General features: G+C 35.6%; 2 protein-coding genes across 8 annotated transcripts in view; one reads left to right on the top strand and one right to left on the bottom strand.

Annotated features, from left to right (window-relative positions):
- Positions 1-22,211, top strand: part of LOC111865533 (high affinity cAMP-specific and IBMX-insensitive 3',5'-cyclic phosphodiesterase 8B) — a 292,551-nt gene extending 270,340 nt beyond the window's left edge. For 5 of the 7 annotated variants that reach the window (XM_023853641.2, XM_023853643.2, XM_023853642.2 and 2 more), the window contains 10 exons: positions 26-174; positions 2,521-2,648; positions 4,339-4,446; positions 4,591-4,775; positions 4,931-5,209; positions 6,331-6,458; positions 8,677-8,816; positions 12,728-12,889; positions 15,282-15,411; positions 16,776-17,256. In XM_023853641.2, coding sequence (XP_023709409.1) covers positions 26-174; positions 2,521-2,648; positions 4,339-4,446; positions 4,591-4,775; positions 4,931-5,209; positions 6,331-6,458; positions 8,677-8,816; positions 12,728-12,889; positions 15,282-15,411; positions 16,776-16,918 — 1,552 coding nt within the window. In that variant the 3' untranslated portion in view covers positions 16,919-17,256. Of the gene's footprint in view, positions 1-25; positions 175-2,520; positions 2,649-4,338; positions 4,447-4,590; positions 4,776-4,930; positions 5,210-6,330; positions 6,459-8,676; positions 8,817-12,727; positions 12,890-15,281; positions 15,412-16,775; positions 17,257-18,204; positions 19,450-21,373 lie in introns of those variants that run through there. The other 2 variants (XM_023853639.2, XM_023853640.2) reach the window with 2 other exon arrangements.
- On the bottom strand, positions 20,001-23,873 carry LOC117282409. Its single transcript, XM_033751861.1, has 2 exons — positions 22,858-23,873; positions 20,001-21,318 (listed from the first exon to the last, which is right to left on the bottom strand). Exons 1-2 carry the CDS (start codon positions 23,119-23,121, stop codon positions 20,863-20,865), a joined length of 720 nt encoding a protein of 239 aa, XP_033607752.1. The 5' UTR covers positions 23,122-23,873; the 3' UTR covers positions 20,001-20,862.
- Positions 23,874-24,610: the final 737 nt, after the last annotated feature.

Here is a 24,610-nt window from a genome sequence, read left to right as displayed (position 1 = left end):
ATGGGACAGGTGTGTCACATTTCAGGTCACCAACGCATTACATCTTTATACACGAATCCCAGCACATGATGCTTGATAAGAGGATGTCTGGTACACTGGTAAAAAATCCTGAACTTCCAAAGGGATCAAATAATAGGAAGGGGTCAGCTGACATGAAGTCTATTTCAAGTGATGGTAAGTTACTGTTACATCAGTAAGGAGGTCGTAGTTATAGGCCCTACCCAAGTTTGCATATTCATGCTTTAGGTACATTTCAAAGGAAGTGTAAAAATGTTACTATTTTGTTATGTTTGCCAGCTTCTTTCATTCATCTGTAAGTAAGAGCACCACAGTAGAAGAAAGATTTGGATTATATCTTCCATGACATAATTTTCTTGAGTATCATATGAATTAATGTAAAAAAACAGAGGAGAAAGTGGGAACAGAAAGTGTGGGGCACCTGGGTAATATACTCATATAGGTGCAAGTGCTGGCATCTAGATGGATAATTTGAGGTCACTGACAAATGTTACTGAACCAGCAGTGAGTCACATTAAATGTGTATAGAGGGATTCTTCACAAGCACGCGTTGACAGAGGAGTTGGGCACTCCTGCCATCAAGTCAGGCCAACTTATACGATGCAAGTTCACAGAAAGGCTGTCTGGAGAACTTGTATCACAGTGTATAACTTTCATTCACAGTAAATGATTTGCTTTGTATTATTCCTGTACATGGTTGGGCATATGTTGCTAAGTATTCAGTTAGGAGAAAAATATCTTGAATAAAAGTTGTATGTATTGATGAAATGTATAAGTTGTAGCTTATGCAGTATTTACACCAAACTCAGTATTTAAAGAACGTTATTAGTTTAATGGGGGCACACGGTAGCGTAGTTGGTTCAGGGGCTATGGTACAAGCTGGAAGGTTGCAGGTTCAAGTCCTGATGATGTCATTGAATTTTTTCAATTGACCTAATCCTTCTAGCTGCACTATGGCCCTGGGGTCGACTCAGCCTCTAACAGAAATGAGTACCAGGAATTAATTAAATAATTTTCCTGGAGAGTAAAGTGTGGCTGGCACGAAAGGCTGACAACCTTACTGCCATCTTTGAGCCAATTGTCTAGATAATGTGGGACCCTCAACGTCTCACAACTCTATGGGCCTTCACGGCCTCTTGCAGGGATAGCTTTACTTTCTTTTTTTTATTAGTTTAATGATATCTTTTAAGGGTGCACCATTGAAGGCATTGTCATAGTTCCAGGCATCTAGTTTATTTGATTTACAGTACATGGCATGCCTTATTTAGAGAGCATATGTGCATCACAGTTGTACCTTTCTTGATTCCACATACTGCAACTGTCTTTCATCTTTGCTGGTCTTTGTGTTTCTTTAGTATATCTAGAAATCTGTTATTAAGAGAGGTAATGAACAAACAGAGCATTTTTCCTTGTACTGAATTAAATATACACCACACTAAGGAAAATGTCTATGACAAGATGTGAGTCATAATTAGATCTTTCATTTATGCCACAGCCATGTTTTCATTATACCAGGCCTAATTAATTGAAGCCATTGGACAGCTAAATCAGCATCCCATTTAAAGGGTCTATCCTTTTACTTGCTTCGAAAAATTAATTTTTCCTCATGGATCATGATTCAGAATTATCTTCTGACTTTTTCCCACATTCCCATCATTAATTTCTTTGTAAAAAATTCTGCCTCTGACATCCTTAATTTATAATTATGTTCTAATATCGTCACTCCTCTTTTTAACTTCTGATCCTGATCTGAAAAAATCATTCCAGGAGGTTCATTCCTTGTTATGTTATTTTATTTTTTTGCCTGAACCTCCATTCAATATGGCAGAACACATTTCTCTATTACCTTATTCATTTTTGGGTGTTCTTTTTGAGTTATATTTGTTGTGTCACAGGTTCTTTGGAATTGATTATGTTAATCACTTAGATATGTAATGTTTATTTTATCCTTCTGACTTCATGGTATAATTTTAGGAGGGAATTGACCAACTCCATGGAGCAGAATCATCCTTGAGAAGCTGATGGTTACTCAGACAGCCAGGAAAGTCCCTGTACTTTATGAAACCCAAAGGTTGATTACCATGTTTGCAAGGACTGCCACTGGTCCCTGTCCTCAGGAAATGAATCAAGTTCTCTCCTTCCCAATTTTTTTTTAACAATTTTAAAATCACACTCCCATCTATGACTAGGTCTTTCAGGTGCTCTCTTCCAGGTTTTCCACTAAAATGATGCATTCATTTCTCACATCTCCCATCCATACTACTTTCCTCAGCCATTGCACAAATTATGAAAATTTCATTGTGGAAATTCCTCCAGTGTTGTATCACGTCTTAGACCCAAATATTCTTCTCAGCACCTGCTCTCAGACTGCTTCAGCCATTGTTCTTCTTTTAATGTGAGAAACCAAATTTAACACCCATACAAGGCAACAGGTCAAATTATAGTTTTGTTTACTTTAATAAATGTAAAATTTGTATCCTTCTGCCTTTGCTTATGTTTCAGGTCTCCGTAGGCAAAGCATAGCAAAACTGCATAATCTCTCAATTGAAGCACCGATTACCAAAGTAATAGCCCTCATTACTTCTGTGCAAGACAATGCAAATATCGAAGACATTCAGACTTTAGACAAGGTACATACACTTTCATTCATGGCTCATTGAACAGTATTCTGCATAAAGAGAGAAAATGATTGTAGTGTATTCAGAACCCAAGGCAACAGAATGAGGATATGTTGAATATATGGTCTAGTTATATATTTTAGTAGTGTTGTGATTTTGGTTTCTGTCTCTGTCCCAAATCACATGTATTTTTGTGCATTTTGCCACCACCAGCTGTATTGCTCATCACCATAAACACCTTGGTGGGGATTGTGTCATGTGTGGACCATCAGGCAGATAAAGTGTACTGGGAAGTGGTCCTCAGGACTGAGGAAAAGTGGGAAGAGTGGGAAAACACATTGAAAAGAACTTAAGTTCCTGCATCAGTGCCTGTGAAGATTACTTTCTTGTGGAATGCGTCGTACAGTTTAGTATANGGAAAACACATTGAAAAGAACTTAAGTTCCTGCATCAGTGCCTGTGGAGTGTGTCATACAGTTTAGTATATAAGTAGTTGTGTTCCTCCAAAACACTGGTACATCTCTATTAACTACAAAACATCACAACCAAGAAGACAGTAAGAAATTGAAAAGAAACTGACAATTGCACCGATTCTGATGGCTTGACATAAATGTCTTGAATCATGTGTTTGAATATCATGCATGGATGTGTAATGCTCTCTGTGTTTTGTAATGTTAGAAACCTTCAGATTAGCTGAGCTTTCATGCCCTGCAGTGTGTCTCAGAAGTCATACTTATTCAGTAAATGAGAGGGAACCTAAAAAATTTGTGTAAATTTATTTAACTCTTGATTTAGATTTTGGATCAATTATCTTCAGTTGAAATAATATAAATGCACACACACACAACTTATATTCTTCACAAATTTTACAAAGTGGGTAGCATGTTTCAATGTTATAGCATTATCTCAGGCTTTCAGATATTCAGAATACAAGTGCAAAAAATTAGCAGTATGAGAGACTATATATTTAACATGTAATTTTGTTTAATGGGTCCATTATTCCATGTCAGATTTTTTTTTGTAAAATATTAAAATGTTGTATTTTAGCGTCCTGTTGCACTGATTTTCATCCATGATATATATGCAGTGTCTGTCTTTTAGTGCACTCAGTTTCACTTGTTATGAAATAGATTAGTGTAAATGGAGCACCTGATGGTGGCACTATAGTGCCGAAACATGTTGTGAAATAACAAGTGAAATTGAGTGCACTAAAAGACGGACACTGCATACATATCATGGACAAATATTAAAATGTCTGCAGCACAGTGTCTTGGTTAGCTAAGTCAGTAAGTGATTGGGTGTGGGCTGGAAGAATAGACCTTATTTCCCATAAAGGGTAAGGTTTTCCTGTTGCTAACAAGTTCAGGCCAAATATGCCCTATCTGAAATGGATGTGGGAGGCTGTGTCCCATGGAGAATAGTGGCCAGAGCACAGAGCTGAGCACTTAATGTTAAGGGCTAAGAATACAAGGATTTTTTATCCTCATTCCCTCTCTACACCTTTGTTATATGGTACACAGGGAGACAATATAACCTGTGATTTAGTGTTTCCTAGAGTAGAAATACAGTAGTTCATGAAATGGGCCAGGCTTCAGTTTCAATACCAGAGGCCTCAAGTTCACCTAACTTAGGGTTGTTTTATTTTCCATAAATCCCATCACATAAATACTAATATATTTTATTCTCCATTGAAATCCAACAGGTAGTAGATATTCTTCGCACCACAGAGCTATATTCACCACAACTAAAGGACGACAAAGGCAAGGCAGGAGACCCAGTCACAAACGATTTGATAGGAGCTTTACTGTCGGTAAGCAGAACAGCTTATTAATCACAATGAACTGTACCTGTGGTGATTTAGTTGTAAAAATGAACAGGCCTTACTGACAGAACAAAAAGTGAAATATACAATGATTTCCAAGCCATAGTTACAAACAATAATGGTTTCTGACAGAGCGGTCCATCTGTGACTCCCATTGCTCGGCGTAGTTCCAGTGACTCAGGATCTGTTTCAAAAATTGGGTTGTCCAGGAGTACCTTCAAGACGGCCAACATGTCGCATCAGATGAAAGAGCTTTTGGATACATCTCTATTATGGGATTTTGACATATTCAGACTTGAGGAACTATCTGTTAAAAGGTATGACTTAATTGTGGTTGTTGTACAAAAGACTACAGAGCTGATTGCAGATACATATGAAGCAAGCAAATGTGGGCAGTTTCCTCTGCGTTTTCATGGTGTAGTGCTGATGCACAGGTACCATCACCTTTACTTTTACTTTTATTTAATTGCAGACCACTTGTTTATCTTGGAATGAATCTAATGGACCATTTTGATGTTTGCTCATCGTTGGGATGTGAGGAGAATGTTTTGCACAATTGGCTTGTTGTCATCGAAGAGAACTATAATGCCAAGAATACATATCACACTTCAACCCATGCAGCTGATGTCATGCAGGCCACTGCTGGCTTCCTGGAGCGGGAACGCCTGAAGCAGATTCTTGATCCACTGGATGAAGCAGTGTGTCTTATAGCTGCTGCTGCTCATGATGTAGATCATCCTGGAAAGTCAAGGTTGGTACAAAGAATCAGTTACACTCCAGTGTTAAGGTACAGAGATTATCACTTTTACTTTCTTGAATTTTGGAGCTTCAGATTTCAGTTCCTGAGTCCAGTTGTTGTCTTTCTAAAGTCCTCAGTCACTTCTGGTAAATGTTAAGTTAGTATCTTCTAAGGTCACAAATATTTCCTTCTGCTTCCTGTTTGATTAACTATTCATATATACTCATTAGCCCATGCAGAATGGCAACAATATGACCTGCAGTAAATAATGATTGTATTCTGTGTCTGTATAATTTTTCATGGCTGCACATATGAAACAGTACAATTCTTTGCCACAAATAGTCAATGAATAAGTCTGCTTCTCCAGTTTGGCACATATATAGCAAAAAAGCGCTGTAGTGCATAAGCTGCACAATCCACACAGCTTATCTCAATTAAGACCTCAGATTTTTTATTAAATTAAGAATGTAATACCTCTTTTTCTATATATTCAACCCCTGTTAGTGTCTGGCAATGTCTTATAATGAGACCAAAGTACTGGCCACTGTGTCTTAAAAGCAATTTGAAAAGTATGTATACATTATCCATTTCAAAAGACTGGGACAATAATGCATTGTTAGCACAATAGATAATATGTACAAAGGCACTTAACTGAGCTCTATAATTATTTATATATAATTCTATGTCAACCTCCCTCTCATATGGAACAATGTGAGAAGCAAGAGTTACATGTCTTTCTGGAGCTTCTTATTGTAACACTGACATAGCATTATGAAGAAATACATGAATACAAGTGCAGTATAACACTGGAACCATCATTCAGTGTTCCATGATTTAATACTTTCTGTCATTTAACTTTGAATTTCAGTGATCCCAAGCAAATAATTTAAGTGTGTGATTTTCCTCAGTTGTTTTCAAATCCACTGTTCTCCAAAGAAATGTTAAATGGTGATTTTACTGTATTTTCAGTGTGGACATAACATCAACCTAATGGTATAATTCAGGATATACGTGTATGATTCACCTATGCAACATATTCACAACCTGATCATTGGAATGATGATACTCATATATTTATGGTTTTGTGATATTTGATAGAGAAGATAATATGTGTGTACTTGTATCTGTTCTAGTGCTTTTCTTTGTAATTCGAACCATGAGCTGTCCATACTCTATAATGACTTGTGTGTGTTGGAGTCCCATCACTCGGCCCTAGCCTTCAAGTTGACAATATCAGATGATCGAGTCAACATTTTTAAATGTAAGGTACACTTTCAGATGTTGTTCAGTTTGAGAATTTATGTAACTATCCTGACAACTAATGTTATAGAAATTAATGGAAACTTTCAGTTCACTTTTTTGCAATAGTAAAATAAAGCATAAGAAATTTTGAAGCCCTACATGTCATAGGGAAATCATATTACTGCAACAAGTTTCTGGATCATAAATGAGGATTTAAACCTTTCGAACTCTGTTATTTCCAATCCCAGTGCAACATCATGCACAAGAATTTGGAAGCTGCTTCTTAACACTGAAGGACATTTAGGAGAAAAAAAAACATTTTGCTGAACTTGAGAATTAGAAAGTGTTGAAACTTGAACATTTGCAAGGTGCACTATTTCTTAACCAAACCTATATAAATTATGTTGGCTGGAGAACTAACAACATTGCATCATAGCAGGCCCAATGAAAATTTCTTCATCAGCTGCCTGATTGGCTTTCTGAGAGTTAAATTCATATTTCATGAATTTATATTCTGTCAGTCATCATGATGTATTAATTTAAATTAATTTATATGACCATTTGAAATAATTGTTTATTAATTAACCATATCATTGGTATGCATACCTTCTCCAACAAAATTTTGCTTATGGCACATGTACTGTATATTTGCATTTGTTTGATTCCATCTTTTCTTATTTGGTGAGACTAATATGCAAATTTTGGGTTTTCCAGTTAGGAATTGGATGATATTAAATTGGGGATATTGACAATTCCAGAAAATGTGACAGTACAAAGGAAGTTGAAGTGTTTGTGTAAATCATATACATTTTCAGTAATAAGATAAAGATAATGATTATTGTGCATTGTGGACTGAATTTGATTATGGTATTGGAATTAAAAAAATGTCACTTGTTAGTGTCTGGCAGATTGGAAGAAACTCTGTGAATCAAAGGATCAGTTTGTATTTATTCTGATTAATGTAACATTCTGACAGTTGATGTTTCTGTTTTTTGGATCTATGTAGCAAAGTATGTGTTACCTAGGAAGTGTGAGGATTGTGGTGGACCATTTACAAGGATCTGTCTGTTGCATAAGTAAAACTCTTAATACAATGCAATTTTCACCTAATTTTTATCCCTTTCCAGTCTATTAACATCTCCATATTCTATTTCAAAGTCAAAACAACACATTTTTGCTTTAGTTCTTATGTGAATTTTGTCTTAGAAGATACAGGAGGTTTATGGATGAAAGAATTCAGATAAACTATAATGCAATTACAATTTCAACAATCTTCTACTGTAATGACACCTTTGTGAAGGAGGATGATGGCCAGCACTGTCAGTAGTGGCTGGGAGGAGTGCTGCATGGCTGATGAATATATCCATGTTGCAACTTTATTGTTGAAGTAACTTTATAAAATTATCTTTTTTAAATTTTTGCCAGTTACATGATACTAGATAACTGGGAGTTTATTTATTCTTTATTTAATGAGACACACATTGCACTAAGGAATATAAATTAAATAAGTTACTGAAATATTATATAACTTTGGATTTGGGGTTTAATCAACTTGTTTTAGTGTTTTGTCATACATCTGCAGAATGAATGAAGCAGAAGAATAGAGGTTGTTTTGAACATACAAAAGACACCAGTTTAGAGAACCAGTGATCAGTAATAGCCAAACACTTCACTTCAGAATTCAGTATGGTGGATCATAGGAAACAACCACACTTATAATCCCTTCGTTCATTAGGGGAGCTGTCAAAATAATCAGATATGCCCAAAACTTGATGAAGATGGATAGAAGTGAATTTAGTCTGGCTTCAGTTATTTTCCTCCAGTGCTGTCTGTTCACTACACGGCCCCTTCCCATTGGCTGGCACCATCACTCCACATCTCCAGCCTTCTCTCACTGGTAAACCTACATATCAGGACATGGTGTATACCCATTGCATAGTTCGTGCTTCATGCCTAATTGCACTATATGTTTGGGCACTTCTTCCGTCCAACTTACCCACCCTGCATATGGCAGCTGCAGTGTATGCCAAAGCAGTGGAACAGCTTCAACATATGACACAGTTAAATCCTGAGACCAAGTTATTCATTAGGCACATCCTACAAGACCCTAAGGAAAATAATATTAAGATATTAAAGTAGCATAGTTTTATTTTTGAATAATACGCTTTGAACTGAAAGATTTTGTATTTCTGTTCAATTATACGTTTAAAATTTCATGCTTATTCTTTTGGTTTTAGCTCTGGAACGAGATGTATACAAGGCTGTTCGTCAGAATGTTATCGACATGATTCTAGCAACAGAGATGACAAAACACTTTGAACATCTGGCAAAATTTGTCAATGTTTTCTCAATAAAGAAAGAGGATGACAGTCCAGACGTAAGAATGTTGTTTTTTTAATCTTAACAACTGTGAGTGTATTACAAAGATGTTATTCTTCAATAGAGCCACCATTCTCATTAACTAGCAGATAAAACCTCAGTTCTAGATATAATATACTAACTTCCATATTTATGGAAATTTATATAGGCCTATCTGAAAAACCTTTTCAAAATAAAGTTTGTAATTGGTTATTTATTTTTGGCATAGTTTCTCTTCCTCCCTCTTTGCTGCTGCTGCTTCTTCTCCTCATTTTCCTTCTTTTTCTCATTCTTCATTTTCTCCATGTGACATTCACAGTTTCATATGTGTCATCTACTAGTAACAACCAACCACCTTAATCTGTCTCTGGAGTTCCAAAGCTTCCTCAATTTCCTCCTGTTTTCTTCCATCCTGTTTATTATTTTGTGTTATTTAAGCTCCATGAATTGTTTGCATTGTTGAAGGAATTAATTATAACTGTTATAATTTTATTCTTTCCTCTCTTGTAGCATCTCTCATATTGCCTTAGTTGTAGGATTTCAAAAAAAATTAATGGGAGTGCAGATCTATATTGAGGTTTTCTGAATTATGACACCACATTTCAGTCCAATAGATGGGTATCAATGTTTTAGAGGAATATCTTCAGGCTAGAGGTGAAGATGCTAATAGTATTTTCATGTATTTGGGAGTGTGACTACAGATGGGGTATGGATTGGTGAATGGATTTATCGACCACTTATACACACTGCTTAGAGCTATAAGTAATTACAGCACTACTACTAAACTCCACAATTCACAGATCATCATAGCACCCACCAAGCCTTTTTCCAGCCTGCTGTGTCTTCTAACAGTGGAGATTCTTGAGGTTCCTGCACTCACATTAATACTATCTGACAAATGTCCCACAGCTGAACTCTTGTGAACTGTCAACTCAACTTTAGCACCATCTCTTCTCAGCTTCCCTTGAAGAGTTCACTGAACTGCCAGCCCTCAACTAACTGGGTCCGTAAGCACAATAGACCACTGTAGGTCACGGTGCTAGGGCGGAGAAGGCCTACCCCTCATACATTTATTCATTTAACTGGGTCCCTGGCTGGTGGCCATTTCACACCAACCTTCTAGTCTCCTCTTCACAGGCTGACTTTCAACTGAGAACTGACAACTGAACTCTCTGACTTGCCAACCAACTACTTCAATTCTCTTCACTCAACTGAAATGCACTCAGCTGGCCTGGGATCCTCACTATATATCCTTGGGGCAGACCCAATAGAAAACACCCCAATTTCCATTGTAACTGTATTGTTATGTCTCATTTCTGTGGGGGAACATGTTTACCAAGTTGTTACAAAGCAGCACGTGTTCTTTCTTTTGATCACTGTGTAGCAACAGTACCACAGGTTACAGTATGTTCCTCTAAAATATAGATCTTTCTTAATGTTGGGGATAAGTACTCAGAAGTTTGAGCCTTGAGGGCGAGAAGGTCCAGTTTTTGTCCAGTTGCATGTTACATTAAAATAGGTCATACACAGATGAATTAAAAAATGTGGATACGAAGCTGCAACCCTTGGTTTACTCTTGAAGCCAGAGAGGGAGACATGAAATACATACAGAATTTTGGAAGTGACCACTAAGGTAAGCAAGGATGAGGTTGAAGAATAATATAGAGATGATTTTTGGAGGCATGTAGAGCTAGACTGATATTATTTTACAGTTCTTACTTCTAGCAAGTTAAAAAAAGAATATAATCTTCTCCTGTGTCAGATGTTAGGGAATTAAAGTGTGTCAACACTTGGCAGACAAATGTTTCCATTCACAAGCAGAAGGTTCTTGCCTGAACAGATGTGATTGCTATGAAAGTGTGACACTGCTACAGGTGAACTGCAGTAGGTTGTGAAGTCAGGAAAGAGATTGAATTGGTTCAGAATAGGTTCCAGTGACAGGTTTGAATGTTGTGCCTTTGATACTGTTACTCGTACTAGAGAAATAGTTTCACAGTTTAATTCTTGAGTATCTTATTGTCTTGTAATAGGAAACCTGACTTGTGAACACAATGAAACACAAAACACCACCTCAGTGTTGTACTGCAGCATTCTGTTGCATGTCACTAATATTCACTTCTTATTTACTGTGAATATCATCCTCAGGTTCCTTTTTAACTTTCATTCTGATACAACTAATGAAATATATCTGGAAATTCTAATAAGAACACAAATATTACATTACCGAAACATTTGTAAGCCAGCACATTATGATTTATGTATGAAATGGGGACTGAGGACACCAACCACTTTCCCTAGAACAATTCATTCATTATTGACAGTGATTTTACAGTCATACTTAAATTTAGTTTTAGTTTCAACAAACTTATCAGCTTCTAACGTTTAAGCTTTATTCTGATGCAAATATTAAAATACTTTTATTATAACCGTTGTCACAACAAAGTGGGGATATCTTCAATGAAGATGACAAATGTTGGTATATATTTTTTGTTTAATGTAATAATAACTTATGCTGTGTGTTTCCACCATACAGTTTAGGTTATCATCAGACACCTATGAAGATAACTCAAGTAATTAAAATTTATGGTCATGATAGCGATCACTATTCCTGCAACTGATTGCTGTGTTGCAAGCAAATATATTATCACGTGTCTTAAGTTCGAATCTTGTGGGTCACGTGTGTAAGTCCAATCCAACTTCTGACAACAAATTGTCACGTGTTGGGTAGGTCACGCGACAAATAACTTCATGCTGTATTTGATATAGCGAATTTTATTCCACACTCGCTCATACAATCACACAGTTTACAATCTGACGACTACTGCTATCTGCAGTATTACAATTACTTGATTGCATACTCTTCCTTGGCCAACTTGTAACTCGTAACTAACTTGAATAGCCTTCGCTGCTCCTTATTTAGTCCCGCTACCGACAACACAGAAAACAGTTACGTAACAGGCACCACTGTTGTCTGACGCCGTGTTTGCCGACAGCCTAACAGCGCTGTCGGGAGTTGTTTACTGTTGAGTGGCAACTGCGGCATCCCATGTTACGTCACCGCTGGCAGGGTAGGCAGAGGAGTGTTGACTTGCCTGTTACCTTAGTAACGACAGCGATCCAATGGTGTTACGTCACCGCTGGCGGTGGGAGGGATGTCCTGCATAGCGCAATATGTCACAATATATTTACATATTGAGCACAGTTTGGCAATTTAATGTTCTTATAAAATTCGTTATGATATGAAGAACATGAAAAGTATAAAAATATAAAAAGGTATAAAAGTATTAATTGTACAATATATTAAAAAAAAAACTAGCTAGTTGTGCTTAGGTATGTGCAACGTTCCAGAAACCTGTGTTGATATGATGAGGGGTGGGGGGGTGTGGGGGTCACATACTAATATGTGGTTGCTGTCTTGCTGTTCCTATGTACTGAAACCAAGAAATATTATGTGAGTAATAATTTAATACTTTTTAAGATGTGAGGGAATATTTACCAAAGTTTTGCATAAAATCATTGCATGATGTATTGCTACTTCTCACTGCTGTTCTCTGCCACCATGTAACCTGTCCATAACTACTAACAGCAGTTGTTTATTTATTATGAAAGAATAAGGGCAGAATAGAAATCTTAGGATTTTACATATTATGACTGATATTTGAATTAAATATTGTGATTGTTGTCTCTTATAATATCACAGATTTGTTGTATGAGATTGCAATATATCATAGTCCCTAAAAATATTATGCTACAGCATAATGTTACAGTATAGACTCTGCCTGATGGCTTTGACTGTTTGGCATCTTCAGAGCAGTCATCAAACATGGTTATAAGAATATGCAGTGTGCCATTTAAAAGGAAGCACAAGGCAGTGTTAATAGACTCGTGACAATTGATATTTTCATGATATTTATGCTGTTTGTGTCATAGGGTGGACGAAGTTCTCCCGATATAGGCATATTGACTGCTCCTGAAAATATTACATTGATCAAGAGAATGCTCATTAAGTGTGCAGATGTGTCAAATCCAACACGTCCTCTGAGGATGTGTGTGGAATGGGCTGTCAGGATCGCTGAAGAATACTTCAATCAGGTATTTTGTTATTGAAATATGGAACATTTATGTCTCATCTGGTATATGGATTAATATACAATTCAGTGTTTTCTGTATTATTCTTATTTTTATATATGTAAACATGCTCTGTTTTATCTGTCCAGTTCTTATTATATGGGATGCTTCAAATTGTACAGAATCCCTAGTCTATACAGCCAGCAGTTCAGTGTTGGAGATACCATCCAAGGCCTTATTCCATATTTATAGCCCCTGGAACCAAGCAAGTTTTCTCAGGCAGTAATGCTTTCAGACTTGTATTCAGAAGGTGCCCAGATGAATGCCAACGTTGAAATAGGCCACAACCTGTTCCTTCCAAATCCTATCCAGTTTATCACTTACTGATCATTTCACCATTCAACACTATACAGCATGAGTTAATGATGGCATCATTAAATAAGACATACTCGTAAGTAAATAAATAAAGTAAATATAACTCAGAGTTGCAAGTACTGAACTCCCAGTTGACCCGTATGTACTTATTCAGTAATTTAAGACAACCCCAACACATGCTTGTAGTGTCTTGCCATCTAGGCCATCAAGGTATGAAAATAAATGCAGGTAGCTGGTGTCAACATAAGATTAAGACAGTATCCAATAAGATGTGTTGAACATTTGGGAATGAAGAAAAATTCCTGAATTCCAGAACTATTGTATTGTGGTATGAGTAACATGCCAAAAGAAGGCACAACCTTGAAGCCTCATGGGCACAATGACTTGGGAGAGTTACATTTTATATGTTTTGAAATAAAAAAAAATACATTCAGAAACATAATAGGAAAAGTACCTCATCCATGAACATGATGATCGTGATGGTGATGACAATGGAAAAGATAGTAGTAACCGATTGTTCTTTGGCTGAGTAGCAAATGAATCTTGCATAGTTAGATATTTACAGTTTCAGACTAAAATCCACAAGTTGCTACAAATACAGCCTTGTTTTGGACTGTCTGAAATTTTTATAATATTAATACTCTCTTGGTATACCTGCATCAGTTATGCTTTGTCATGGAAAAAGAAATATGTGAAGTTTACTCAACTGTGGTATTTATAAAAGTATTAAAACTGTGGAAGAGAAATAGCATACAACATTATGGTTTTCATTATTTTCTACCATAATTATTATGCTTTCATGTATGGGTTTCACAGATTACCCTGCATCTGCTTGTTGAAATATCTTGTAGGGCTTTTTTTTTTTAAGTTTGCATCCTGTTGTGTGTATACAATCAACATATACAAATTCTGCTGTCAACACAACAATTGTTTGTTAACATATATGTGTAGCACTACACGTTTTGATCCTAAAGGGCCATCCTTAGGTGCTGCAAGTCTCACACACTTGGCCACTGAACTGCAACCCTCACATTCCCATTTATATACATATGATATATAAACCACACAGCACAGTACAACCCATAGACACCACAACATTAACCGTAAATTGGCATCCGACAATATGAAAGAGGAGGAGTTCATTCTCTAGAAGTAGTTAACATAAGATAGCAACACAACAAGTTAACACAGCAAGTAATAGAAGAATCTGGTGAAGGCTATGTGTGGTCCACTACAACAACAGACATGAAGTTCATCACAGCTCACGATGTTTTAAAAAATTAATTTTAGATTTATTTCTAACCTAATTGCTAAATTAGTTTTAAACTAATTGTTGTTTTTACTATTTTATCAGATGTGTGATTCTTGTTTCAATCAATCTCTAAGACTAGTCAGGTACAGTTGATGAACTGAATATAAAAAGTAACTGTTTATGAACCATATGTATATAAATGGGAATGTGAGGCTTGCAGTTCAGTGGTTGAGTGTGTGAGGCTTGCAGCACCTGAGGATGGCCTGTTACGGTTGAAACATGTATGTTAATAAACATTTGTTGTGTTGACAGTAGAATTTGTATATGTTCATGTTGTATGGTGGTCGCCATTCTGATGCTCCCGTACCAACTACAAATGTCTCCTCCTCCACCTCCTCCTTGCTATGGCCCTGTTTCCCTTAGTGTCAATCTCACTACCTTTTATATAATTATCCAAGACTCCAGCCTTTAGCAGTTGTTTCTTCGTACATATGTAATCCATTTTGGTGCCATTCATGAAATATGGTTGCTCCATTTTGTCCTTTTGTATATTCAGCCATTTTCATATTTCTTGGGTAGTGCATTGATTCCCAACATGAGTATAAATTAGAGTTGATTTGTTAGAATAGCTCCATTAGTCAGCTGTGTTTGAAAGTGGTTACTTGTAATTGAAAACAACTTTTACTTTTATTGTGCAGTTGTTCTTACATATTTACTAGCAGATGTAGTTCACATTGAGTCTCATATAAATTTTGTCTAGATATATGATTGAAACTTCTTGCTCCACAGACAGATGAAGAGAAGGCAAACAACCTACCTGTTGTGATGCCATTGTTTGACCGTGCAACATGCTCAATACCGAAATCCCAAATAGGGTTTATGGATTTCATCATCAATGATATGTTTGAAACATGGGAAGGTGTGTTTATTTACTTAACATGTAATATTTTTCTCTGTGATGACACAGTGCCTTGTGATGTTATGAATCCCTACCCAGGGACTCCTGTTGCTGGTCTGAACAGGAATTTAGATAATTTCCACAGTATATTATAAGATTTTAAGCTTTCATCCTGAATGAATGAAATAAAGTCTATTCAGGTAGTCATCTTTGGCAAGGCAAGATATATTGAAAATATTTCAGATATTACTGTGTGAGAATGAATTTTTAATTTCAAGAATCAAGACAAGAATAAGGATTTTGCTTATTTCATCGATTTTTTATTACTCTAATTACAACTTTCATATTAGCCACTTTTCCACAATCTGCTAGAATGTACTGTTTTTCACTTTTGATATATGCTGACACCATTTTCAGAAACAGAGAAGGATTGCAGTTAGAGAGAGGGAAAGACAGATTTCGTTGGCAAGTTGATTCTTGCTAGCATTGCTAACCAGTATGATTCTGATATATCAACATGCTACTATGCAAAAAAAAAAATAAATTATCTGAAAATTCTCAAAGTTCAAGAACTAAAAATCATCGTTGAAATCAAGTTGGAGATTGTTTCTCAATTTTGTGCTGACAATTCAGTAATTACAATTAACTAGATTCAGTAACTGTCATATTCTGTGTTGTCAGGGACTGTTACAAGTGGTGAACTCCATGAATATAGGTTATGTTTGTGAACAGAGTTTGTTTCTTGGGGGCCCAGCATCCTTGTCCAGAAACAGACCAACAGAGGTCCAAGTGATAGACATTTTACTAATCTACTGCCTTGGACTCCTCCCATTTGCAGAAATTCTCTGTTCTCATATATCACCATTTTGTGTCAGTAATTCCAGTTCCCTTGGAAAAATATTTCAACAGAATTTGATTTGAGTATATAAAAAGCAAACAGATGTACTCATTCATCATCTGAAACAGAATGGCCTTTCCTACAAGTGTAAAAATAGTGCAATAGCCAAAATCTGTAAAAAGGTAATAACTCTGAAATAAAGAAGTTAAAGTCTACACATGCAATTAAAAAGAAGATTGTTAATGAGTATCTGAATCACATATAGAAACTCTGCCACAATCTAGTATATCACTTTAAAATTTATGGCTTCCATTGTTGTTGGCAAAAGTACAGATTAAATTTAGTATTATTTTTGGTGTCTGTTTTCTGATAAGTCTGTAGTAGAAAACAAAAAATGGATAGGAAAGTTACATATATATATATATATATATTAGATATAAAATAACACATAAAAGTAACATACTCATATATGATGCATAAAACTTCATGTTTATTGTGATGAAATAGATGGAGGTCATTCATTACACGTTTTCTCCCATATTAACAGCATTCATCGAAATGCCAGAATTACTACAGAACATGCAGCATAACTACAAATTCTGGAAAGAAAAGGAGAAATGTGGCATTCACCGAATACAAGACGTGATCATGATGCAGCACACAGTGAAGACAAGTGGAAAGACTGACTAATAGGTGTCAATTTCTGTGTTGATGTATATATGTGTGAATGTAAGTTATTGTGATATGAAGTTATGTTTGTGTGTGCATCTTCTGAATGTGATAGCTAGGCCATTTTCAAGAGCTCATATCATTCCTTCCAAGGCTTAATGTGGAAAATTATAAACTAACAGTGTATATTATATCTGATTGTAAATTTTTTGAAATCCATATATCATTAATGTTAGCCTTTGAAACAAAAGAGAACATATATGTGTAAGTGAAATGTAACTTCCAATTCAGCCTGACAGCTATTTAAGTGGTCTCTTGTGTCCTTTCTTATGGATCATTTTTTCTACATTTGGCTGAAGGAAAAAATTCAACAGTGAAAAAGTTGTATACAATCATGACATTTGATGGTATCGAAAGTGATAAGTTTTAAACTCTTTAAAGTAATGTGGATAGAGATCAGGTAACAGTTTTATGACATATTTTACTATATCATTCAGTATGAACAAATATATACAGTGAAATTTTCACTCATTCTAACAAATGATGGTAATTCTAATTAATATTGATGAATTATTATATTGTCATGAAGGTTTTCATTTATGGTGATCCCAACATGAGTATTATACATATAGACTGAAACATTTTGTCTAGAAATGTAGCAAAAATAATTTGAGAAAGGAAGCCAATGTGCTGAGTAGAATAAATGCTGTTGTTCATGAATGTATTTTGTTAGAAATTTTAATACCAATTTAAATTTACATTCTGTGATATGAATTGCATTTATTTGATAATAAATAAACTATCAGAATATTATGCACTTAGACAAAATGTCTCTGTCTCCATGTATCTACGAGTATTTTGTTGTCTGTATCTTCCGTTACAAGAAGCTTCTATGTGAAACCAAAGAGATATTTTCTAAATGTTGACATCTCAAAATTTGCTCTTGAAGTATGAAATAACTACAGTAATAAACTATTGCATATATTCTTACTATGTGATATTACAGTACTTTATTTGAAAAGAAACTAACAACCTTTTCAGTCATCAAGCTTACCTCTGTTGACCCATCCAGGGTTAATGCAGGTATTAAAGTATCTCAGCTGCCTCTTGCAAATGTGTGTTTCTTACTAAACTTAGTGATAATATCAACTGCAGAGTTTATATTTTCAAAACCAGTAATTATGGATAATATAATATATATCAGTACTACCCATTGTCACTAAACTAATATCTGAACCACTGAAGACTCTGACAGTGATTCAGACTGTGGTGTTCTGGGTTCTGACACAGTGTCATCTTTCAAACAGGAACCCAACTTGAGATGAATGTGCTACCTCCATCTGCATGTGGATGGAAATAGAAGCAGGGATGTACCTTCAAAATGTTGGTATCCATTTACAACACTACAAAGTGAGATTACAATCTGAACATTCACCACCATGAAAAGCTGAAAACTTATCTATGATATTGATCACTGATAATAAAAATGTTTTAGTTTTAGGCTTCTGAAGGATTAGACTTAATTCTAATTATGAGAGCACTTGAAGAAATTGTGCAAAGCATTGCACCTCAGTTATAGAAAATGTATAAGGCTATATGTTTTCATGATTTAAAAATTTGTAATGATGATATATTAATACCGTACTGAACTGGAGATAGGAATTAGATCTACCGATTGGGCCCAACTGATTGAGCTTTTTAACTGAAGACGGGGACAGAGTTCAGTCTTCAAAACATAATTTTAAATAAAAATTATGATGATGGATAATGTCCAAGTAATTGATCTTTGTAGTACAGCATTTTGTTTCCAGTTAATTTTGACTGAAATAGAGGTTATAATGTTAACTGGATTCATATGGCTTAGGGTAGGGTGCAAATGTTGGGTTCTTGTGAACACTGTAATCAGTTTTCAGGTTCCATAAAAAGACAGGAAATTTCCTGAGCAGCTAAGAAACTATTAGCTTCTCTGGAAAGACTCTCTTTTATAGAATTGTTTTAGTTTGTGCAACTTACACTTTGAAAACAGAAACATAAACATCAACCTTGAGTTCACAGTGAAATACTGTGTTACTGTGTACTGTGTTTATCTCTTCACAGTCAGTCCATTTTCAAAACTAGAATTTGAGTCTCATCTCCCTGTGGCAAAGGGGTTTGCATACTTGTATTGAAACATGTTAGCTGGTGTGGCTCTCTTCTTGCATTACTTCAAGAATCAGTATGACTTAAGGCAGTGTTTTAAGAATTTAGTCTGAGTGTTGTCAAGTGTTGATCCCACAGCAGAAGTTTCCAAGGTAGTCGCCATGTTGACAGCATATCCACATATAATAAATAACAGTTTGTTCCTTGGCAACTGTGGTATCCTTTAGTTGGTTTTCTTCTTTGATAACTCATTAAAGAGTACTTCATTAGAAGCAGTTTTCCTTATTATAAGAGGTTAAAAAAACAGTTTTCCTTATGTTGGCAAAAGTTTAGGAGAGACTGTCAGAGTCTGAACTGCATAGAGTTCATATGGAGGTTCAATATCAAGAAATTAAACAGTAGATCAGCTACTTGTAGACTTCAAGAAAGCCTGTGATTTAGTTAGAAGGGAAGTATTGTACAACATTCTGATAAGAGTTTGGTGCACCCATGGAACTAGTTAGGCTGATTAAAATGTGTTTAAGCGAAATGTATAGAAAGTCTGCATAGGAAAACATTTATCTGATAATTTTCCTATCCAGAATGGTCTAAAACAAGGAGATTCTTTACTGCCACTGCTTTTCAACTTTGCTTTGGAATATGCCATTAGGAAGGTCCAGAAAAACCAGGTGGGACTGATATTAAACGGGAAACATCAGCTGTTGGTTTATGCTGATGATGTGAATCTACTGGGTGATAATATAGATATCATAAAGAAAAACACACAAACTTTAATTGGCGTTGGTCAGGAGGTTTGTCTAGAAGTAAACACAGAGAAAACTAAGTAAATGTTGCTGTCTTGCTACCAGAATGCAGGATAAAATCATGACATAACGATGCCTAGTACATCATTTGACAATGTGGCACAGTTCAGATATTTGGGGACTCTAACAAATCAAAACCTGATTCAGGAGGAAATTAAGATGTGATTGAATTTGGGTAATGCTTGCTACCAAAGCTTGGATTGTAAACTATTAAAATTTCATTCTGATGGGCCTAGTCATTTAGCAACACATACATAAGGTCAGAAGCTGGATCCCTGTATATTTTATGTTTGTGAGATATTATGAATTTTGAACTGGAAAAAGAATGTTGTTTGTATGTGTTTTACACTGTTTGTAGAAGGTTAGAATCAGCATGAAGCACTGAAACTGCAAAGAAATTTGGCATCCGCACCAAAAGCAGTGTAGATTTTGACATCAGTGCCTGTCTTGGATCTAAACACAAGATCTACATAGTTTACACTGTAAATATAACATTGCCGCAGTATACATTGATATTTAAATGCAGCTAGAAGTGTTTAATGACCGAAAGACATACAGAAATAAGCGTGAAAGATTTAATTTCAGTTCTTCTAAAATCTATTAGCAGTAGGCCCAAAAAAGGAATAGCAAGGAATGTGTTTTTAAGATTACATTGTTCTGGGTTATGATTCCATGTAGTTTTGTAGATCTGTACAAAGGTTGAAATATCATTATGTTATCTGGCAAGCGGTGATAGCACCATCTGTATAGAGTACCAGCTAACACAATAGGTCCTGACTGCAATATTTAACTGCCTACGCTCATATATAAAAGTGAGTTAGTATATATCTGAAAGTAATTACATTTATTAGACATACATTACACATTAATAATAGACAGGCAGATATTTCTTTACTTTATTAATGCTCATAATAATGATATAATAAAAGGTCTAATTAATAAAATACTACATTCTTCTTTTATCACTTTGTCCAGTACCTACTTGTAGGCATTTTAAGATTCATTCATCTGAAGTCTTCCGAATTAATGGATATAGTGGCTTCCTGAAGAATATCTGTTTTCAGTATCTAATTGATCACTCAACGGTGTTGACGATAGACAGATGACATCTTGGGGAATCTTAACGTGCAGAGGTGAAGAGGGTGTCATGTGCGAAATTCTCTCCCTTGTAATTAAATTTTGTATCTTTTCTTGCAGCACTAAGGAATTTTGGAGAGGCAGTTGTCTTAATTGGGCTGCTATATGATCCGCAAACTGTTGAAGTTCATCTTCACTATTCTTGTTCATTGTATGTTTGAGATTTGTAATCACCTCATTCACAAAGCAGATACTAGAAGTCTTATTTCTCTTTGAGATAGGTGGCATTGGTGGAGGCACTGTTCTAGTAGCTCCATTCTGAGATGAACATGCTACTGCCTTGTCACGAGGCGAATGCACCTCTCCATCAGGGTCTTCCTGTGGGTCGGTGTCCAACAGCTCCTGCAGTGAATTATTATTATTATTTAACCTAATGTTATTTTCTAATTCTTTTTAGGTTCCTGCATCACAGGCTGAATGGGAAGAGATTCAGACTGAATTTATGACTCCACTGTTGTGCAGCACTCAATGGCAAGCATATAAACGCAGAAGTTGTTCAGAATTTTGTAACTACTAAGGGACCTGCAGTATTTTATTGTTTGCTTTGGTTGATGGTGGCTATTGTTTTCAATACATTGATGATGGAAGAAACAAAAGAGTCAGTGATAGCACCATATTCCTGGAATCCACCCTAAATATGTCAATGGAAAATGATGAACTGAAATTACCACCTAATTCAGATGCATTTCCTCTGAGAACCAATTTATTGAAAATTTACAGACATATTAATCTCATGCTAGAACAGAAGGGATTTAACTGCAGGCTTTCATGAGCAAGAAGAGTGGTGGGAAATTCTTTTGGAATCCTTGTCTCAGGATTTAGAGTTTTTGGAAGGCCTGTAGAAGTGAAGGTAAAAACCATGGATTAAATAGTGAAATCCTCATTTGTACTTCATGACTGGCTTCAAATTACATCATCCAAACGTTATTTTCCTTCAGGATGTGTGGATATTGAGGGTCATGACATTAATAATACCAGGATCATGGCATAATAAAGTGATAGAGCTATCAACCATGAGTTGCCTATGTTCAAACAATTATTCCAGTCCTGCATCGTTATTAAGGGACTAGTATGCCAGTCACTTTATGGAAGAGGGTGCAGTGTTTTGGCAGATGAAAATGACTGGTGCTGAAGACTAGGGATGAATACTGTCATATGTAAAGTCTATTTGACTTCTTGATTATTTTTTAATGCTGTGTCTTACTTTTAATGTGCAAACAACACAAATGAATGAATAAGTGACATATAATTCTATGATAAACTCTTCTTCATTTTACTAACTTCATATAGTAAAACCCCATCTATCCAATCTATTAGAAACAGATTACAATACAAAGTATAAAACATATCATTACACACTTTTTTAATTCATTCACTTCATTCATTTATTTATTTGCAGTTCTACAAAATCCATGGAGGCGTCTGCCTCAGATATAGAACAAGTCAGCAATACAATATAACATGTGAATATACATATATAATCAGATAGTCATCATCGTCAAAATTTTAAATACTCAATACAACAAGACTACCAAAGAACAATGCATTCTATATGTCAATTTCTTGTTCCATCACATCCATTTGAGGCCGCAGCCTAAATACAGAGTTGTGTCAAATTATCTTGCTAATACAATCAAGCAATTCTCTAATAAAATCTATGTATAATTTATAACAAATGAAAGACAAACACAAACATTTCATTATAAACTTTCTAAGTTCTATGTGAACTTTGTTTACGTAGTACACCTATATCGGATAAAACTGAATATGAGATAGTCGGGGCTTTGCTGCAATAGTGAAACAGTAAGATCAAATTACCTCTTTATCTCTGATTTTGAAAGAAATTTGAAATAATCATAAAGATGTGTTAAATATACTTACCAAAGTTGAAGTAGACGTTCTGGTCGCAGTAACGCCTCCCAAAAATGAATCAGTCTTCTCAGGCCAGGCCAATTTTGGCTTGTACTGGTCATCGGTACCAGCACAACTCTTTTTCGATTTCGTAAATTTTGACAGTTTGCGTCTGTACACAGTTTTGATCGTTTTCAGTTTCTTACGCATTAATTCCACGTCAGTGTTTTCAAATCCTTGTTCCCTCAGTTCCAGCATCAGCTTCTCGAACAATTCTCTTTTGTTTTTGTTCATGTAATCTTCACGAGGAATATTACGTTAACATTTCGTATGTCTCATACAAGTCCAAGAATTTAACTATTTCATTTATATTCCAACTTGTGGCGCTGATTGTAATATCAAAACATAAATACTAACACACTAAAACACACCCGGAAATTATTTTCAAAACACAGGCCTAATTATTACAAACTAAGAGACACTCTCAGCTTGCAAGTGATAATTTGTTACAAGTCAGCATTCATACAAGAAGGGTCAGAAATGTGCTGCAGCCAAGATGATTACGTGACGGGAAATTTGAAGGATCGGCAACTCAAATTCTGCTTGAACAGAAAGTTACAACTTCACTGTCTCCATCAATTCAAACGGTGAAAGCAGAAGGAAGGTCGACTTGCTTCAAGCTCTTGACTGCTGTAAACTATCCCCGTGTGAATTAGGCTTTAGACTGCGTGGCCACGAGCTACTAACAGCGTCGTTAAATAAACCATAAATAAAATAAAGTGAGACTGTTGGCAATACTGCAGTCACTGTTACACGAGGGGGAGAGATGGAATGAGAAAGAGTAGGGGAAAGTGGTCGAATTTTGTGCAGAGGTTACTTCTACGTAGTCAATTTTCTTAAAACGTGTAGTAAATACATAGTTCTTGAGATTGGCGCTGTATAGAGGCCGACAGCAGAAACAAAGGGACTGTGGTTTGGCTCCATTTTAGTTTAGTGCGCGAGAAGCGGAGAGTAACGTTACGTTTCGTCAACTTGGCTGGAACATTTGCTGCAATATTCTTCTATGGCAAGTACAGTTCATTGTTTATTTAGCGTATTTCTACTCGCACCACGGAAGTGTCATTCAAAGCTTTAGTTAGACATGAAATCAGATGAAACTGTTGTTTCATTACCGTCGCGTTAACGAAAAGCAGATGCTGGGATAATTCTGCGCATTTCCTGTAGGGCAATGTTACGCATGTGGTGATTATACAAAATTAACTCACACTGTTTCAGAAACGAGCAATTTGTTGTAATATCTGCATGATTTTAATGCTGCTTTCTTCTTCGTGCTGCAATACATTACCTCTTCGTACTGCCACTTGACTACACACAGTTCTCAGCTCGTAATTCTTCGTAAGCAAAATATAACATTAGCTTGAATATAAGGCTTATTAAAACTGTTTCATAGAGAAATGGGGCCTTGTCATTTTCGGCTCATTAGGAATAAAAATGAAGTAAAGATTAAGAGAATTTCTAAGTAGGAATTCTAATGATATCAGTGAAAAACCTAGAATTATATTTAAGGTATGAAATTTTGAATTCATTACTTCTTAATAGTGTAGATTTTACATCGTTTTGCTCACAACTCGTAGAACTAAACTGTATATTTAGTCTTGTAAAAAACTGATTTTTATTGTAGAAATAAGGGGTCGCTTTATATTCGTGTATACACGCCATGCTGTCGCTAAGTCTGCCGACATATAATTATTATATCATACACTTTTCGTGTTTCCACCAATAT

The sequence above is a fragment of the Cryptotermes secundus genome, unplaced genomic scaffold (genome assembly GCF_002891405.2).
Source record: "Cryptotermes secundus unplaced genomic scaffold, Csec_1.0 scaffold722, whole genome shotgun sequence".
NCBI lineage: Eukaryota > Metazoa > Arthropoda > Insecta > Blattodea > Kalotermitidae > Cryptotermes > Cryptotermes secundus.
This window is presented reverse-complemented; position numbering and strand designations above follow the sequence as displayed.

What these genes read in the sequence shown, in the direction of transcription:
- LOC117282409 (XM_033751861.1), bottom strand. Translation starts at nt 23,121, where the DNA reads ATGAACAAAAACAAAAGAGAATTGTTCGAGAAGCTGATGCTGGAACTG. An exon ending in GAACGTCTACTTCAACTTTG is followed by an intron (nt 21,319 to 22,857) that starts GTAAGTATATTT and finishes AATTCACTGCAG; the next exon opens with GAGCTGTTGGACACCGACCC.